Source organism: Lingula anatina, chromosome 7, assembly GCF_051362555.1.
Source record: "Lingula anatina isolate TDL-2025a chromosome 7, LinAna3.0, whole genome shotgun sequence".
NCBI classification, from domain to species: domain Eukaryota; kingdom Metazoa; phylum Brachiopoda; class Lingulata; order Lingulida; family Lingulidae; genus Lingula; species Lingula anatina.
Window position 1 is genome coordinate 19,974,375 of NC_141773.1, and position 16,584 is coordinate 19,990,958.

The 16,584-nt window shown below is 37.0% G+C and overlaps 1 protein-coding gene across 9 annotated transcripts in view; it reads right to left on the minus strand.

The window, feature by feature from the left end:
* The window catches only part of LOC106161611 (poly(rC)-binding protein 3), a 124,394-nt gene that overhangs the window by 17,747 nt on the left and 90,063 nt on the right, over nucleotides 1–16,584 (minus strand). For 8 of the 9 annotated variants that reach the window (XM_013538621.3, XM_087017959.1, XM_087017957.1 and 5 more), the window contains 5 exons: nucleotides 6,949–7,065; nucleotides 6,094–6,225; nucleotides 5,851–5,979; nucleotides 3,688–3,834; nucleotides 1,641–1,899 (listed from right to left, as the gene is read on the minus strand). In XM_013538621.3, coding sequence (XP_013394075.1) covers nucleotides 1,641–1,899; nucleotides 3,688–3,834; nucleotides 5,851–5,979; nucleotides 6,094–6,225; nucleotides 6,949–7,065 — 784 coding nt within the window. The remainder of the gene's footprint in view (nucleotides 1–1,640; nucleotides 1,900–3,687; nucleotides 3,835–5,850; nucleotides 5,980–6,093; nucleotides 6,226–6,948; nucleotides 7,066–16,584) is intronic. The other variant, XM_087017958.1, reaches the window with a different exon arrangement.

Below are 16,584 nucleotides of genomic sequence, written 5' to 3' on the forward strand. Positions count from 1 at the left end.
AACAATCGAAAAGTAAGGGTAAACATACAAAAATGACTTGATCTTTTCCAAAGGGGAAAATTGTGAATTATATCAATATATTTTTTAAGTCATAAATTCTTAAAATGAGAACATTTCTACTGAGTAGAAAGAAAAAATGAATAGCAAGATATATTGTGACGATGTAGTATGTTAGTTGAGATTGTTTTATATTGCTACCAGTAGATGTCTCTATAAGTAAAGTATAGTCCGGTGTGCAAGTTTGAATCTCCCTTGTGATTGGTAACTTAAAAGTAAAACTGTTAATTGTATAATTGGTTCTCATTGGTAAACGTGTACTATCTGAACATGTACATAAGGTGTGACTTGAAATAAATCGTTCTCTTTTGGTCTTTGCTCTTAGGGCTCTCTTTGGACTTTTAGTTCTCTTTTGGATCTCTCTGACTATGAGACACCAGTGAGTATGTTGTTTGTTGTACCTTCACAAAGCACTCGGCCACGAAGGCGTAACAATATTACAGTTTTATTCTCTACAGTAAAAGCACCACCAATGCTACATAGAAATATAATTATATTTTTTTTATGATTCTAAAATTGTGTATCTGAAAGATAAATTTTTGCTCTTTGAAAAGATCAAGTCCTAGCCATAACAAACATTTATACATAAATTAAGGGGTTAGGAAGCAGTTGTGCCATCTTTACAGATGCTTATTTACTGATTTCCTCCAATTATCTATTTCCTCAAGCAGATATTACAGTCAGCTCAGTTTGTTTTAAAGCAATTATAAATCATAAATCCACTGTTGCTCACTAAATGTTTTGGAATTCAAAAAGGTGGAATTCTCCATCCACATAGATTATTTTCAATCTTTGAAAAAAAGGGCTTGCTAGCTAACAGTTAGTACTTTAACATGATTTTTCTTTTTCTCAAAGCTTTTTTTCAAACAATATCTGACTGTATTAGTGTGAAAGGTGCTCAACGATGGGATCATACAGCTACTCCGTTAGGGTCAATGTAGCTATGTGATCTTTTGGGTGTAAAAAGCATAAGCAACAAATTAAGGATTAATTAATTAATGACTATGTAACATAGGACCATTAAGCAAAAACATGGCAAAACTTAAAGTGCCTGGTGGACAGGCTGGTTACACTTGATCTATATATGAGCACATTCAGAACAGTGGACTAACAGATCAAATATCAAATATTGCGACCCACTAAAAAGCTTGCCGCTTAATTCAGGATTAGACACTGAATAGATTTCCTGCTGGGATTACGCAACAAGCATTCAAGTGAGTCGGCCATATTTGATCCATGGATCTGTTAGTCCCCTATTTGTAAGGACCATGCTACCATGGTAACTATCTGGCTCAAGTCGTGCTACATGTACCAAAGATACCCCCAGGCAAACTGTTGCAATAGTAGTCAACTGCAAGCACCATTCTGGTACTACAATTATATTTAATTTAGTGTTACTATAGAGTTACCTGCTGATATAGGTCACCAAAGTAACTTCCATGTAGTAAAGTGTTGTTGAAGGTACTTGCAGGCACCATATCATCATATTTACCTGTAGGTATCATCACTATTACATGTAAATCTAATTCCATGAACAAAAGTTAGTCAAAATCTAAACATTTTCCTATCTTCACTTGACCTACTTGCGGGTGCCATGCTGCCATATGTGCCGTTTCCAGAAAGCGCCATGCTGCCATAGTTACTTGCAGGCACCATGTTGCCATAGTTACTTGCAGGCACCATGTTGCTAGGGTTACCTGCAGGTGTCATCCCCCCAGGTGACCTACCTGCAGGCGCCACACTGCCATAAGTACTGGGCATGATGGTGGAGGCGGACAGCTGTTGTTGTGTCAGCATAGGAATCATCTGATTGCCATACTGGATATGAGGCATCTTCATGATCTGGAGGCAGAGAAATAAGGAAATTGAGGCTTGGTTCAATTTTAAAGATCACAGCAACAGGTGCCTGTGTCTTAGTCTCAAAATGTCCATCAATTTGGCATATTTTGATTTGTATACAGTGAGACATTTGCTAAACATGACCCAATGGAGGATGATACTTTTGTTTAAATAACTTATAATTCTCACTGTACACCATGTACTCATATTAGTTTTAAGGATAAAAGTTTGAACATATTACCACACTAATCATTAACACACTGCAAAATACAGAGACATATTTAAGTTCAATGTTCACTTAAGTCAACCAACAGAAACTGGTTAAACAGCCTAGTTCTGATGTAACTGAATACAGCAAATAAAAGTATTCTACAAGTACTTACATGTCCATGATGTCCCCATCCAGAAAGTTAAGGGGATGCTGGGGGCAGTGTATTAGTGTGAAGAATCTCTATGCATATTTATATAGAGGGGGAGAAGAACTACACAGGTATGAGGACATGTTAAAAAGACACTGTGACATCTATTTAAGCTTGCATACAAATACTGCACGGGCTACATACAAGACACATTTTGTACAGTGCATCAGGTGGGGATCGTGCTGATCTGGTTGACAGTCTTCCATGATGTGTCAGAAATAACATAATTACCATTTTCAAAATGAAAATTTTTCTTAATTTTCTAAAAAGAAAATTTTGCCCATCACCTCAAAGACTTTGTCTTGCATGACACACACACACACACACACACACACACACACACACGCGTGCACAGCAAAACAATATCCCCATATAAACAAACTACACATTGAAGAAGGGGAACCAAATGGTCTCTGGTAGAGGCTGTACAACTGATAAAATTGACAGATGGATGGTTGGGAGGCTCTATGGACACAGTTTTTAATTCACTAATCACTGTACCTGGACTCATTCTAACAAATTCATTTTGGTTTCAAATAATACTGACCCATCTAAAGTGTGAAACAGTATACCAAATGGCCTATTTGAAAAAGTTTTTATAATGTGGATAATAAAATTACAGTAAATCTTTCTAGCCACTGTTAAAACAAAATGCTTGTGTGAGTCAAGAGTACACACTAAGAATGTAGGAGCTGTTCCAGCAATGGAGATTATTTGTTTTGCAATGCCAATCCAGAAATCAGGCAAACATTCTTGTATCATACAAGTGCTTGTCACAAATATTCTGTCTTTTGCCATACCCAAAACACTTCACCATCAAGATCTTCCAAATGTGCCTTACATGATATGACCTGTTCTGGATCATCTTATACTGTAGCAGCTGGTTATGTAGATTATGGTACCAGCCCAGTTCAAAGACTCTTTAAAACAATATGCTGATTACCCTGCATTCACTTCATTCAGCTCTACTAGACAAGACACTTGTTTGGGTTAGAGACATTTTGAACATGACATGAGCCTGAATTCCCATGTAGTGTGAGTGGAGTAATCAATTTCCAATGTGATGTATGTTAATTCTACTATGAACACCTGTCAATATAGGATAAGAGTGTTGCCTTTCAATACTTTGTATCTTATGTAGCCAGATTTGATCACGGAACTGAGACTGTTTTGGTGTCATATTCATTTTTGTATTGACTTCAAAACAGCTATTTATGTATACAGAAAAAAAAAAGCCCAAGTCATGTTCAAAGATACACTTTGCTAATGAACTTATGCATCTGGAGACTATTTTCACTAGACGGTAAACACACACAAACACACACTCACACACAGTAGGTCTAAAGCAAGTTATAAGGTAGAGTACACTTACATCGGGCGACGTCGCAGCCGTGGCTGGCTGGGGCATCAGGTACTGGGGAGCTGCAGGAAGCGTCGTGAAGGCCTGGCCCCCGGCAAATATCACAGGTGGTACAACAGGTTTTGGACGGTAGGGGATGGTAGCTCCTTTAGGAGGGGACTGGAAGGAAGGATGGAATAAGGATTATAGAGAGGATGAATTAGAGACTGAGTAGTGTAAAGTGAGTAGTAGTTAGAGAAGTTCATGTCGTTGTGGGGCAACCCTGAAACCCATACCTGAAACACATGGAGGGTAAAAATGACCATAAGTTTAAACTGACCAACATTTCAATTTTTAAGTTTTGTTAATAACATTGAATACTAATAAGCTTTTCATTCTATTTTTGAATGAATTTTGGAAGAAGGCTCATGGCTCACTTAAGCAGATCAGGGACAGTGTACTTAATATTTTCGGGGGGAATGGCATTTGGTTCCTGCTGAAAGGTGCTGCCTCTAGATGGACCAAGGGCAATTTAACTACTTGCACAAAATATACGCTGCTCACTGCTATAACTTTATTTGTGTGCAATTAAGAGACTACAGGATTTTTATTAGTTTTCAGTTAAAATGAAAAAAAAAAAAAACGAATATTTGTTAGTGTTATGTTTTTTTTTTAACTACAGCTAAGATCCAAAACCAACTGATTATTATATCCAATAAAAACAGAGGGTGGCATCCAGCATTTAAGAACAAACAAGGTAAACTTGAATGAGTTATTTCATTATTAACTTTTTTTAAAAATTTTGCAGACTTAAGCAGCAAATGACTTGTAGCAATCACAAAAAATTAATTTCGTCACCTTTGTTCAACAGGTAATGCCATCCCAAAGTGACAGAAATGGATGGCTTTGCGGTTTTCTCTACTGCAGGTGGCACTAGTAACCAAGACAGCATTACACTGAACAAGTAACAATCTAATAGGTGGCAACATCTGGTGATGGCACAGGTTAAACAGTGAACTAAAAAGCCACAACCAAGATGGACTGAAGATGACGCTAGTGTTTGACAAGTAAGGTTTCAGGGTAACACAAAACAATGATAAAGCATGGAGTTGCAGAGCGAAGATATGAAAGAGAGACAGAGAGAAAGAATAACATGAAGTAATAAATATAAAATATTAATTACAGAATCATTTATATACATAATTGACTGCAACATTTGCCTCAAGAGTAAAACATGATAACAAATAAAATACTTCAATTCATATGGTGAATATTTAATAAAAAAACAACATTGGATCAATGAGCAACGTAAAACAAGTTGCATATTGTTATAGCAGCACCTACTCCAACAGAATATCATAAATATTTGAGAGAAATAGTCTTTTTTCAAATTATCTGCTACAAAATAACCCTGGCATTTACAACTGAGGAAGATAAATGTCAGACTGTCCTGCTGACTTCAGAGGGCAGTATGCTCCAGACAAGCTGATAATATTTGATCAAAATACAAAACTGCCAACAGCTATGTAGCAGATAACTTCCAGCAGTCAAATGTTGTTTATCTTATGGCCAACAGAGAGCAGCAAAAAAAAAAAAAGAAATTATCTTTTTCTTGAAGGTTCTTTCCCATCCCTCAAAGATAACCTCCAAGTAGTTCTGACATATTTCAAACAAGTTAAAGTATAATCCTTTCATTTTTTAAAAATTCATATTCCCTTATCTTAAATGTGATGGCTTCTACAAATTAAGGTGTTTTGTTAGCCCTTTGTTAAAGTGCCTACACAGCTAATTTAGTCTCGTGGATATATGTGTATAATATTCACAAAGGTTAAAATGTACCTTTGAAGTTAGTTCAGTTTTTCTTTAGTTGAGTTTTTCTTACTTAAAGCAATTCTTGACTTATTTTTTTCTGATAAGAATAGAATAATGCATTTTCACAGTGGATGAAGATGCAGTAAAAACAGGATTTGTTAAGAGAAGAACAACCTTAGGAAGTCCACAGGATGTGAGGTCTGAATCACCAAGTATCAAAGTCCCTTTGTAATCTTGCCATAAGATGATGCTTTTAAGTCGACATTCAATCGTAGTTAATCCTGATATGAACATGCCCCATAACCCCCCCCCCCCGTATCACCATGACATACCTTATGACTCAAATGCTATGACAAGTGCTGCCACCTATAGTGAAATACTTACATCAATCATTATACAGCATATGTGATAGACACACTGTGTGATTGCCTCCGCTTTTCCAGAGATCGTCACCGCTCTCTCTGTTGAGTTGGGGAGCATTTCACTCGCCACCTGAATTGATGCTCCAGTTACCTAAATACAAAACAAACAATATCCATTTACGTTGATACACTGAAAAAATCAACATATAGCACTTGATCTCAACATAACTTTCAGGTAGAGAACTCATTCCAAACTTTCACTAACCTCCCTGATTTCCTTGATCTTGCAGCCTCCTTTCCCAATAAGGCAGCCACACTGACTGGCAGGCACCACTAGTCTCAGAGTTATTGGGGGTAGCGGGACACTATTGTTAGGACCTACTGTGTTTTGTAAATCCTGTAATCAAAATGGTTGAAGTCACAATTATGAACTTTGTAAACCTTAATGGCAATTTCTTACTTAATCTTACTGCTTTTTACACATAATTTATAATTTCTATATATTTGTACAGACACGATACATTTGAGAACTTGAATACTATGACAGGGTCATGTTAAATTTTTGCCACTGGAATTGTTAGTTTATGTCAACCCTGTTGTTAGTTTATGTCAACCCCAGTCTCAACCAGCTCAACTATTGCAATGTAACGATACAATGTTACAGGTGGTGCACATCCCAACACAACAGGAAATGAACCAGTAATTCAAACTCTTCATATCTGACTGAAGCATGGCTTTGAGTCTAAGGGACTGTTCACAATAAATTGTCAAGCTAGCTAATATGCAGTTACTCTATGGGTACTCTCGCTGAATACAATCAGATAAACAAAGTAACACACATCCTCCTGGCATTGAGTAGAAAATCGAAAATCTGGTCACTATAACATTACGCTGGAAACTTTGGAGTGTAAGTCTGTTAATCTGATTGTATTTGGCATTAGTGTAATTACCCTTAAAGTTAGTGTGCATTAGCTAGGTTGACGAAATTCAATGTGAACTGTCCCTTAGGACAGGAGCAAAGCCCACTGTACAACAATTTTATGTGACAAATTACATGAAAAAAGTCTGGGTTTAACTTAACTGTCAGTTCTTCTGAAAACACATTCTAACAATGACTTACCTCTTCAAATTTTTTACAGATCATATCAAAGGCTTTAAATATTTGGTCTGTTGTGCCTGTGATTGTGACAATTCGTTCCGGGCATGAGCCATCAGAGATATTTATTTTTGCACCACTCTGAAAGAAATAAAATATCTTTTAGTCATATATATTATTTTAGCTTAGTTTATAGAAATTTTGACAAATTTTCTAGGTAAATATTTCAATGATAAATGTCAGTATGATTGTATATCAGGCCAGAAGTCTCTCTCTCTCTCTCTCTCTCTCTCTCTCTCTCTCTCTCATCCATCCATTTATCTGTTTGTGGCAGCCAGTAGCAAGTCAATCCTATCCATCCTGATATCCAGAATACTGTTGGAGTAATGCAATCTCCCATATTCTATCATAATAGACACAACAATATAAACTATATACCTGGGAAGGACCATAACAGACACAACAACATGAACTTTTAACAGTGAAGTAATACAAATAAATCTTTTGATAGCAGGCCGTTGTTACCAGTGCTCAGTGATTGGGTATTCTTATTCTTCTATACATAAGTAAAGGCAATGATCACTTATTCACAGCATCAGTTAAAATATCCGTAAAATGCTTTATCTTCCTTCACAGGTGCCTTCTTCTATACATAAGTAAAGGCAATGATCACTTATTCACAGCATCAGTTAAAATATCCGTAAAATGCTTTATCTTCCTTCACAGGTGCCATAAACACAGATCACCTGTGAATTCATGCTACATTGAACTTTGATAATTTCTTACTTATCTACCTATGACACAAGTTTGCGAAACCTCTGGGTTAGCCACTGGTTGCATTGACCCGTATGGAAACATGGTATCCCAGGCAAGATTTTATCTCTCTAGCTCATCAAGTTCTCTCCCATCATAAAGATAGCACAGGTGAGTGGGGCAGATGATATCCAGGCTTTACAGTGTTCAATTTCCCCCCAAGAATCCTTCAATTTTAACTTTCATTTAATCCCTTTGATACCATAGATATAGTAAACAGGGTTGCCAATTTTATGCTTATGATTATCATTAGGCAAGAACTATATATATTTTTTAATCTGGTTATCCTTAGTTTCATAAAGGCTCTCTATTGTATAACATACAGTACTCCCACTGCTGCTTGTTATTACACTTTCTGTGGCTGCATAAGGGTCTGTCTCTCCTGCCTTCTTTTATAAATCAATAATCAATAACTTGACAAATGAAAGATCTTTGTATTTTGAATACTATAATTTTGGTAAACTCATATATATTATAATAACTATTGTAATTGATAATCTTATCAAATGTAAATATTATACTTGCACATTTTCTCTTAACTGAACATAACCAAATTTGATCCCCTTTCAATTTGTATCGTAATTCGTTTACTAAACTTTATACCTTCAACCTAAAACACACATATATATTTAGCACGTCCTATACTGTACTTCATGTAAATACTGGAAAGGTGTTGATTACTTTCCACCAACTATGAATATCAAATTGGGATTCTCTTGAGGTGGTTACGCAATTTTCCCATCCAATATTGCTCCAGTGCACCTTGTGTACGCTGGCTTTTTATCCTTGTGTACGCTGGCTTTTAATAAGTTTTTTTATTGAATTAGTAGGGTATTTGACGATACTCTCCTTTGCAAAGTTTGTGCCTGGACCTAATGTTTAAGACATCAGGTAAACTCTCTCGGCAAAGTAATTGGAGAAGGCAAATAATCTGTCAAGTCTTATCCTCAGTTTCTTCAACAAAATCATAATATCTGGTAACAGCTGAGGCCAAAACACTTAACCTTTCAAGCTTTCTGCATGATGTGGGCTGCCAGCATTAATTCTGTATACTAACACTTGTGGCTTCAGGTTTTGAATGCTCTCAGGCCCATAGTTTAATGACCAAGTATTTCAGTTTTCCATCCAACATGATGTGAGAGACATTTAATTGTCACCTCGGGGTCATGTAAGGTCAGGCCCAAGGTCACCCAGCAGGTATAAAATTAACTGGCAAAGACCCCAGTTCTTAGCAGTAAATAACAACTGTAACAAAAAAAAAAAAAAAAAAAAAAAAAAAAAAAAAAAAAAAAAATTTGCTTGTGAAGATGATTGTTGTTTCCTCATTTTTCAAACTGATGTTTTTTTTCTTACTGTTTCAATCTCAACTCATTTTGCATATAAAATTCTTAGTTCCACTGACACACAGTGTGTTGGTGGTGTTAGTCTATAGAACAAGGTGACAGATGACATGCCAACATTGTGGCTATGCTGTAATTTGATCACATTACTGCAAACGCCACTATGCAACCATTTTAGGATGTGGTATTAAAACTGGTGGTACAATAAACATCCTGAGATGCACCCTTAATCATATATTCTTTCCTGTAACTTATTTAAATGTTTGATTGACTGATTGATGTTGAAACTAATAAAGGGCAATTAGCGATATTAATTCTAATTTTTTTTCATGAGCTCATCTCATCTTGATTTATTTCGCCCAAGGTAAAGATTTTTTTCTTTTTTCATAATTCACCTACTGTAAGTGAAATACAACACAGGTTTCCAAATTAATCTTTTGAACTAATAAGAAATGCAATATGACTATTAAAGGTCCCATTATAAACAAGTACCACCGTTTAATACATCTCATGGCTGATCATGTGACAATCAATTTCACTTAAAAATTCATCCCATTCGAAACAGTAGCACCCTGAAGAGTAACAGAATTAGGGACCTAACCACGGGCATTGCTGAACTGTCTGTTTTCTTACATGATCTGTAACATGAAGCACATGCTGAATGACCACACAAAGAAAAGAACCAGTGACTATTTGCACACATGCAAGTTATTTTCCTTACAAGTACCCTAACACTATTATGTAACACTGTATGTCGCGAAAACACCCCCAAGCATAGGCAAGCTGAGATAATTTCCAAATTAAGGCCTGGCGCCTGGCTGATGGGCAAGGTAACAATAAGAACTCTGGTATTCTGTCCAGACATAACTTCTATACATGCCAGATATTACAACCATGAAGTACATGTACATCGAATCAAGAGACATTTGTAGAATTAGATTTTTTTTTCAAACAAAAATGATCCATTTACTAGACTGTGTCTAATGATCCATTTACAAGAAATTCTAGAATTAGGTATCAATGAACAATATTATAACCATTAGCTGCCATTTCTTAGGAGTGGATAGAAATCAAAACCCAAGTTTCTCCTGGTATATATCAACACTGCAAACACTGTATGGCAAAGAAAGGAAGAAAAAAAAAATAATAAAGCAGTTTCAAAAGGCAACATTGTTAAGACATACACCTGGGCTACAATGCCAGGTATGTCGAGACAAAAGATAAGAATCATGAACAATTTTCTCTCCAAATGTGACAGTTATTGTAACACTCCAGTCTACTACCAATCTAACCTGCATAGTACAACACTTCTACTGCATGGTAAACAGATGTTGATTGCAATCAGTCAAACTGAATTCAGGGCATTTAACTTAGATGTACTGCTACCTTTCCTTAACAAACAAAATCTAAAGATATAAGGGGGGGGGGAGGTTATACCCCGTTCACACTACAGTTGCCAAAATGCGCATTTCTATAATTCAGATTTTTCGTAAGGAATCCGATTCGGTATTGCGTTCACACTCGCTAAGCGAATCCAAATCCCACGTTGAAAATTTCAGGTTTAACTTCCTGTTTTGAACACTCGCGCATGCGCCACACAGGAAATCTTAAAATATCAACAAAAATTTGTGACGACAAATGCAACTCAAAAGACATTCCAGCATTTTTGAGAAGTATAAGGTGGCAAAATAAGTTTGTTTCCTCATGTTGTAGTGAGTGGTGACCGCCAAATACGTTTGGTGCAATCACTAAAGTAATAAACCAGCGTTCATAGATACCCGCACTTATCTGCACACATGCGCAGTAAGATCTGTACAGGTGTCGATTCCGGTAAGTTATCCGGATCGCACTTAGAAATCCACCTCGCTTGCAGGATTTTGAAAATGCGCATTTTCAAAATCCTCTTGCGTTCACACTACTGCATTTATTCGAATTGTGACCTAATTCGCAACTTATCCGGATAACTGAGCGTAGTGTGAACGGGGTATTAATTGATTCTGCAGCCATCAGAATAAGAGTTGGCCATGCTTACACAAGGGTTACACTTCTTGGTGAGATATTGGACTCAAGTGTCCTACTGAAGATGAAACTATAAAAAGTCCAGTTTAGTTAATTTTTTGTCGACAAACATTGGCATATCCTGACAGTAAAGGTCAAGTGCATGTGAGGTGACATTCTGTGCATGCTGGGATACACTGACACATCCATGTACCTTCTCCTATTTGAGACACACTGATCAATCACTTTGGATGTCACTTTGTACATGAGACTGGATGCAAGAGTAAGTCAGAGAGGATACATGTATACAACACATATGTAAGTTAGATCGGATGCATAACCAAGAATGTTCAGCCAAAATTAGCCCAGAAAAATGAGCCCCCAAAGCCACTTTTATTCCCAAAAGTAAGGTTTTGTTTTTTGGTACCTGTAGACACCTGAAAGTTTTATCATTCCATAGAAGTGATTTAACATATCGTTACTATTTTCTTGACATAAACCTCTTGGGCAACATGGACAAAAGTATCATATTTTGAAATTAGATGTAAAAAAATCAAATGAAAACTTGTTTTCAATTTTTCACGAATCTGTGCAGCATTTCCTAGAAAGATATCGGTCAAAGAAAAGTGAAAACAGCTAGATTATGAAATCTAATTTTTAGTAGTAGTTGGTCAGAAAATAACAATGATGCCAGCACTGACTGAAAAGGACTCTATCCTCATTTCACTGATAAGAATACATCCTTGTTCCAGTGATAAAAATAAAGAAATCTGTAGACATGAGCTTTAGTTAAGAGAGAACAGCTACACCAATGTAAGACTAGATGACAACATTTTATTGCTCACTACTTTAAAGCATGTGGATTTAAAGATGCATATTAAGCAATTATTTGTGCCAAATTATTGCTACTTAACTTGAAGAAACATTACCATATCGTTTCAGGAAGTATCATGTTAAGATTTACCTCAGTTTTGTTTCATCATTTCCTGAAAAATGATACATGCACAGATATCTTCTGCTTACTTTCCGAGCTTTATGAACAGAGGGAAAGTAATAGTTCAAATTTACAACCAGAAATTGAAAGGAGGTACAGTTTATAAGTCATATTTTCTGCAGCGCCAGATTAATTTCGGTTTGTTTTTCGGCGAGTGGATTTTACCTGTGTTGTGTGAGAAAATTATGCTAAAAGCTTATATTCTTCACAGTTCAATTGCCATCACTTCACATGTATCTTTCAACTGGAGGGAATCTTAAGAACACATGGTGCAAAGGGGCCCGGTGCAAACACAACTGCGATAATAAAATCTCCCTTTTTCTTATCAGAGGAAGGTATATAGCATTTGGAAACACTATACATATAGACAATTCCAACCGAGTCATTTCGAAAAGAGGGGGGAGGGAGAACATTGGCATTTACCTCAAAGAATGATATGGTAGCACTTAGAATGACAAATGGCTTCCTACCCCACTTACTGCAGCAGGCTTCATCCACACTGAAATTAAGTGCATTCTCAAAAAAACACAACTGGCGTCTTTTTAGATTACCATAACATTACATTCCAAGCCATGGCAAAGGATATTCGCAGGAAAGAAAATGGACATTGCAGGTGTGATTACATGGGAGGCAAAGGTGAGCGTAAATTTAAGCTGCGCCAATAAACCATGTGCCATTCATGGCAAAACATGGTCAGGGAAACAGGGAAAACAACTGCTTTTCCATCTCAATCCATGTAACCTATCCCCCTCTACTTATAGCTTTAACCAAGCATAGTTCTCTTAAAACTACAATAGGCACCTATTCTGTTAGATCAGTATGTAGACATGGGACTTTTTCAAGCCTGGCACAATTTTGTGCAGCATTGACTGCCACTGAGTCTAAGTATTAAGTTATAACCCCCCCCCCCCCCCCCCCCCCCCCAAGAAAAAAAGGACAACTAGCATCCTTTCATTAACCAATATGTTAAAAGAAAATACTGAGGTAATGATGCACATTTAGACCTTCAGCTGTGAAACAACAGGTGTCACCACAGCTGCCACACATGCACTTCTATCTAGATGGAGTCACAAATCACCATAATGCCCTGCAACATGATCTGCAATGCGGAAAGAAAATCCAGAACATTGTTGGCCAAAGGGAAGTGCTGGCATCATCATCATCATCATTGCTCTTCGTCCCGCGTGGGACATAAGGCCACGAAGTGCTGGCAAGATTATTATAATTATGTTAATTTTTCAAGAAATTCATAATTTTTTTTTAAAGTTCCAATCCTACAATTTCTAGTGGAGTTGCAGTCCAAACATCTCCATTTAGTTTAAGTGTACCTGCACTGTAACATCTCTCAAGAACCACATCAGAAAACATGTTAAAATTGAGCACATTTTTTAGAGGCAAAGTGGTTTTAGAGTGGAGCAATAACACCAAGGGTACAAGTTCAAAGGAATACTTTATAGTACCAGTGGTTGGAAGATGGCCTCGATAAGATAGCATAACAGGGAAGGTAGAAATACATGCAGAGATTAAATAGTAGGATACAAAGAAACGGATTCAATGATGTAGAGGCATGAAGTGAATGGAGAAAGAATAAAAATCTCACTAATTTTCATCTCTACAACAGATATAGTCTACCTAGAAAAAAGTTCATCACTGTTCACAATTTCTCATGGTTTTGTGACCAACCATCAATACTCATCTCATGGTCTCCAATCCATTCATATCAACTGAAAACAATGCTATACACAAAATGATGAAAAGAGAGAGAGAGAGAGAGAGAGAGAGAGAGTACTCCAAGAGCCCAAACATAGATAAAACTAGAGGATCAGAGAGGCGATACCGCCTCCGGATATTGTACCACCAGCTGGAGTAAGCGCATTCGAATGGAACCACCCCCCCCCCAAAAAAAAAAAAAAAGGGACACCACAACCAGTCTTGTCCTTGACAAGCTCTATGCAATAAACAAGAATTTTCAAAATATGCAAAAAAAAAAAAAAAATGAAAAAACAACATAAAAATGGTCCAATCAAGCGGATTTTCCAATTGGCCTGTATTTTCCTAACATTGATCACTCCTGTGATTTTCTAAACACTAGGCCTATTAGTTTTCCTTGAAATGTGTTATCAGTGTTGCATATATGCTGACAAAAGAGAAAACGTAAGGGCAACACTGAGCATATCTCTGCTAGTTTTGAAGATATGAGGGGCAAGAAAATATGCAATGGTCAGTTCATGGTATATGATTTCCTATTCAAGTTAATTAGTAACTATGGGTACCTCCTTGCTAATTTTGGAGATAAAGAGGCCAGAAAACATGCAAAGTACAGTTTATCATAAAAAGTAGGTCAAAGGTCAATTTCAAGGTCACAGTTCGATTGCCAGTATATGACTTCCTGTTCAGGTTCAATAGTAACTATGGGTGTATCTCTGCCAGTTTTCGAGATATAGGGGAGATAATTTTTGCAAAGTTCAGTTCATGGTGAAAAGTAGGTCAAAGGTCAATTTCAAGGTCACAGTTAGATTATCAGTATATGACTTCCTATTCAAGTTCAATAGTAACTAAGGGCTTATCTCTGATAATTTTTGAGTAATTCACATTTTATTTTCACCAATGAATTTTGGATGTTGAATTTTTTGATATAGTGCAATGCCTAAGCCGTATCAAAAACAAAAAAAATGGACACCACCCCCAGTGTTGCCCTTGACAAGTTCTACAAAATGAAAAAAACAAGAGGTCTCTAGCATTAACGGTTCCAGAATTAGAGAGAATTTTCAGTTTCAGCATCTAATGGCCGCTACTACCATGAAAATGCACCGATTGACCCCAAACTCACGAAAATGAAAGATGACCCTAAGGGTAACACCTGCCCATAATATTATAGGTAAGATATGTTTCGTTTCTAAATATCGGCTGAAATAAAAATTTTCTCGCAAAAAATTCCCATTTTTAGAAAATTTTGGCCCGTTTGACCTTGAAATAAAGGTCAAAGGTCAAATCCAAGGGCATATTTGAAATCCTCACATATGACTTTTGGTCAGCCATCTGTAGTAATTTTTCCCATAATTCCATTGGTTTGGGAGATATTTAGCATTGAATTTTCAAAATTTTTGACAAGGGTGCATTTCAACGAGCGTCACGCCCAGGTCAATGCACCAACTGAGACAAAAAAACCTGGGGGTTCAAGTTGAGATTATATGTGACCCAAATCCAAGAGATGGGGACACAGGTCCTTGCGGTCTAGGAGGAGAAGCGGTAACGGTGACTCGTATCCCACGTCATCCTGCGGAGCCGCAGGAGCCGCAGGAGCCGCAGGAGCCGCAGGAGCCGGCGGAGCCGGCGGAGCCGGCGGAGCTGTACGAGACGGGTCGGGACTAAAACCATGAGTACCGCCAGCGTACACGCTGGTGGTACTAATAAAACAAATCCTAACTATAATCACTTCTTTTGCTCCTAAATCATTGCCTGTCCTCAAAATCTTAGAAAATTTTGAGATATGTCCACACACAATCAGCCAGACCAACGTTGATGAAAACAAAAAACTTCTTAGATGGCAAAGGTAACCAGGGCCCCGTAACTCGAAAGCATCGCGCATTGCAACCGAGCGCAAGCATCTCGATGACATAACCCACCCATACTCGCCCCATATAATACATTGTAGCCTCTATGTAATGTCGCTATATTCGCAACACACGATGCTTTCGAGTTATGTGACCCAGTTCTTTATCACCAACTTCGGCTGCAACAGCTGGGAGGGCATTAGCTGAAGTGGGGCTGTGCTGGAGGAGGAATAGCTAAGGGGGGTTCTATACCTAAAACTGAAACATCTAATCTATCAAAGTATTTATTGGGAAGAAGTATTTTGAAATCTAAACCAAAATAGATTTGACTGTATGGATCTGTGATATTTTTTCTAAAACTGAATTCATACAAATGTTTTCAAAGAGAAAGATGAAGTTTCAGATCTCCCCAAAATCCTTTTGCACCAGAACGCTTTCATCACACTCGCACCCGCCGAAGTTCACTGACCTACTTTATGACTCAAATTCTCTCATGTTTCTTTGGTAGATTTATTGGTCTGATATTGGTTGCTGGTTGGAGAGCAGGCATGGACAGAGCATGTGATCCTCACATTTTCTATGCCATTTCAGCAATTAATTTTTTTCAAAGGTAACAAGGGGAAAAATTGGAAAAAGCAGAAATATAATTATTTGATAAAGAAAGTACTAACTAAAATTAGCAAAGGAAAATATTTGAAACAAAAAAATACTAGAAGTAAAGAGGGGAAATTTCCTAGGCAGACCTGACAATATAAATGAAAAGCATATGGTATTGCTATAATTGTGCCATAATTTGCATTGGAGGCATAACAATTGATTTTGTCACGCCTTTTGCTATATCAAATTAAAAAAAAAAAAAAACTTATTTAACAGGCTGTTAGGGTATGGTTTTAGACCTACAATCATACTGACTTTGATATGTATCTAATGGAAAGAAAAGTTTTTCGATATCCTGGAACAT